We start from the raw sequence: 3030 nt of genomic DNA on the forward strand, positions 1-3030 counted from the left end.
TGCTCACAGAGGGCTTTAAGCTTTGAAACATCCCACGACAACTAACACATTACAAGACTTAAAACTTCACACAGGAAACATACATTTACATACTTTGCATGACAGGTAACAGTTCATTCTGAAATTATTAGAAAGGATGGGATGCTTGGAATGACAAATGCAGCTTCCATGGGTTAAGACAAAGGAGGAATGACTCCAGAGCAAAATTCTTTAGTTTAGAGCTTCTCTAATTGACAAAAACATTGTACATCATTTGACAACGGCAAGAAAATATACATTTATTAGTGTCTAGAAATCAGGCTGGTGGTTCTCTCTCTTTTTTTATGAGGCCATATCAACACATTTATTGAAAGAAAGCTCCACTATAGAAACTGTAATGCACAACATCAGCTTTGTATAACTGTACCACTGCTGGCACAAATAAACCAACACGCAACAGAAAGGCCAGACCACCATCAGCAGCCCTAGAGTAAAGGGCTCACTGGCTGGAAATAATGTGGGATGGATACACTTGGCATAAAGCACATAGTAAATTGCAACTCACAATCAGCAGCCCTCCCTTTTTGACAGTCTCAAGAATACAAACAACATCACTAGCTCAAGCTCATGATGGAGTTCATGTGGTTGCTAGGAGAGACACAGAAATGGGATTCATTAGGGCCCTGGAGCATCTTCACAGCCCTGAACCAAAGTGAAAACACACACAATCCATAAATGACTTTTGAACTTTGTTTTCCTGTCAGGATCAAGCGCTCAAGGGTGTAACAAAAAGAGAAGTGCACGTATTGAAACTGGAAAGGGAAGGAATTAACAAAGCGAGGCTGAAAAAAACCTTGCTGAAGTGATGTTCTGGTTTTTGGCTGGGACAGAGCTTCTTTCAGTAGCTAGAACAGCGCTGTGTTTTGGTTTCAGTATGGGATTTGTTATGAGAAGGACGCTGATAAAATGCTAATGTTTTCAGTTGTCCCCAGAAGATCAAGGACTTTCCAACTGCCTCGTGTTTTGCTAGTCTGCAGGGGCAGAGGATGGGCGAGGCACGGGAAAATTAGCAAGCCCAAACTGGCACTTGGATACACCAGTGGGATACTCCATGTCATATGGTGTCATGTTCAGAATATTAACGAGGGTTGACTGGAATGCTTGGGCTCTCTCTGTTCCAGGACTGTGGTTTTGGTTTCAGGATTGTTGCTCCTCTGGGATCATTAGCCAGGAATGGGCCAGCTTGGTTGGCAGGTGGTGAGCAATTGCACTGTACATCACTCATTTGTATATTCTATTATTACCATTACTATTGTAATTATTATTTTGAGTTTTATTTTATTTCAGTTATTAAATTGTTCTTATCTCAACCTATGAGTCTCCTTACCTTTGACCCTCCAATTCTCCCCCCTATTCCCTGTGGAGAGAGTGAGTGAGCAGCTCTGTGGCATTTGGCTGCCAGCCAAATTAAACTACCACAAGTGGGCAACATTTCTGAAGACTGATGACAGATGCAGAGGTGGCTGCAATTCCCAGAAGGTACCTATGCACACGACAGACGTTACCTGCCATCTCTATGACACAACTGTCATTACTGCTTTTCTCCTTCCTCGCTTCCAACTGTTTGTTAGTCGTGTTGTTACATCCAATGGCATTTTATACAGAACTGTGGCTTCAACCAATACCAGATTATATGAGTAGCACTGAAATTAAGACGCTAGTAATGTCTGAGTTCAGACAAGCTCTGACATTCATGAGGGAAGATATACATATATCCAGGCCTTCACAGAATCCAGATCTGTGGTTATATGCTTCTTATAACAAACACAGCTTCAAATCTAACACCACAGTCTTATATAATGAGACTCACTATTATGAATTGTGTCACGAATAGCAAAACAATACAATAATCTGGAAACATTACACATATACATTGTTCACTGAGAATGACCAAAATGCAAACCTCTAAAAGGATACCTGCACAAAGTAATCTGTAAATTAATCAAGAAACCAATCTATGTAACAACTTATCCACAACTGCATGGGACTACAAAAAAAAAAATTAATTAAAAATTGCAAAATCCACACAGAGGATCAGGACAGGTATTCCAGGAAAAAACAAAAGCTAGAAGAGGGGAATGTAAAGTTAGAAAGGAGACAGAGTACTAATGCCATAAAATGGATGCAAAACACTAACCTTGAGAAAGGCTGGAAGAAGTCTCCATTTCTCCTAAAAACAAAAAACACTTTGAAATAGATTTCCAAAGAGTGACCAAACATCTAAGATGTTTGAGCTTTTTTGTTTATTATTATTATTATTATTTTTAAACAGTAACATTATTTAAAATAAGATCCATTTAGGAAAAAAGGCTGCCCAAAGCCAATCTAAATGAATAAACATAAAACATGGAGATGACTTGGATCACCTCAGTAAGTCATATGTGCTTTGTAATACTTACTCAGGATGCAAGGGGACATTGGCTTTTCTAAAAGCAACTTATATGAACACATATTTCTTAGAAATTTCTTCACTACCCTGTTCTCATTTAAGAACAACCAACTTTTTTTTTGTCCTGTTAACACTGTAGATTATGTTCCTAGCAAGGGAAGACTTACTACAGCTTTTACTTTACCAAACACATGGAAGAAGCTCAGCCCTGGGAGCAGCACTTGCAGACATGAATCCCTGCCCCACCTCCTACAGAGATGCAGCAACACTATGTACCCACAAGCCCAAGGACAACAAGGTTCCTACAGACTTGCCCCAAACATTTCTATTCTTCATTGATCCCAGGGAACATCACCGTACCTCACCCCCACGGCAAGGGGACCCCACCCCAGATTTGGGATGTGAGATGCAGGTGGAGGGCAGACGGAGGGAGGAGTGGGCAGCACAGGGTGCACAGAGGGGGCACGAGAACATTCAGGGCGTATCCGCAGCTCGGAGCTCGAATCCGACATCCAGCCCGCAGAAGCAGACAGCGACGCGGCAGCTGGGGTGCGGGGCTGTTCCCGAGGGGGCCCTGGGAGCTGGGGTGCGGGGCTGTCCCC

General features: G+C 41.9%; 1 protein-coding gene across 1 annotated transcript in view; it reads right to left on the bottom strand.

Annotated features, from left to right (window-relative positions):
* The window catches only part of LOC104529076 (DNA-directed RNA polymerase III subunit RPC2-like), a gene marked incomplete at its 3' end in the record, with an annotated part of 22160 nt that extends 19220 nt beyond the window's left edge, over positions 1–2940 (bottom strand). Inside the window, exon 1 of the mRNA XM_029086294.1 lies at positions 2794–2940. Within this exon, the coding sequence (XP_028942127.1) occupies positions 2794–2940 (147 nt within the window). The remainder of the gene's footprint in view (positions 1–2793) is intronic.
* Between the last annotated feature and the right edge of the window lie 90 nt (positions 2941–3030).

This window comes from Antrostomus carolinensis, unplaced genomic scaffold, assembly GCF_000700745.2.
Source record: "Antrostomus carolinensis isolate BGI_N321 unplaced genomic scaffold, ASM70074v2 scaffold40108, whole genome shotgun sequence".
NCBI lineage: Eukaryota > Metazoa > Chordata > Aves > Caprimulgiformes > Caprimulgidae > Antrostomus > Antrostomus carolinensis.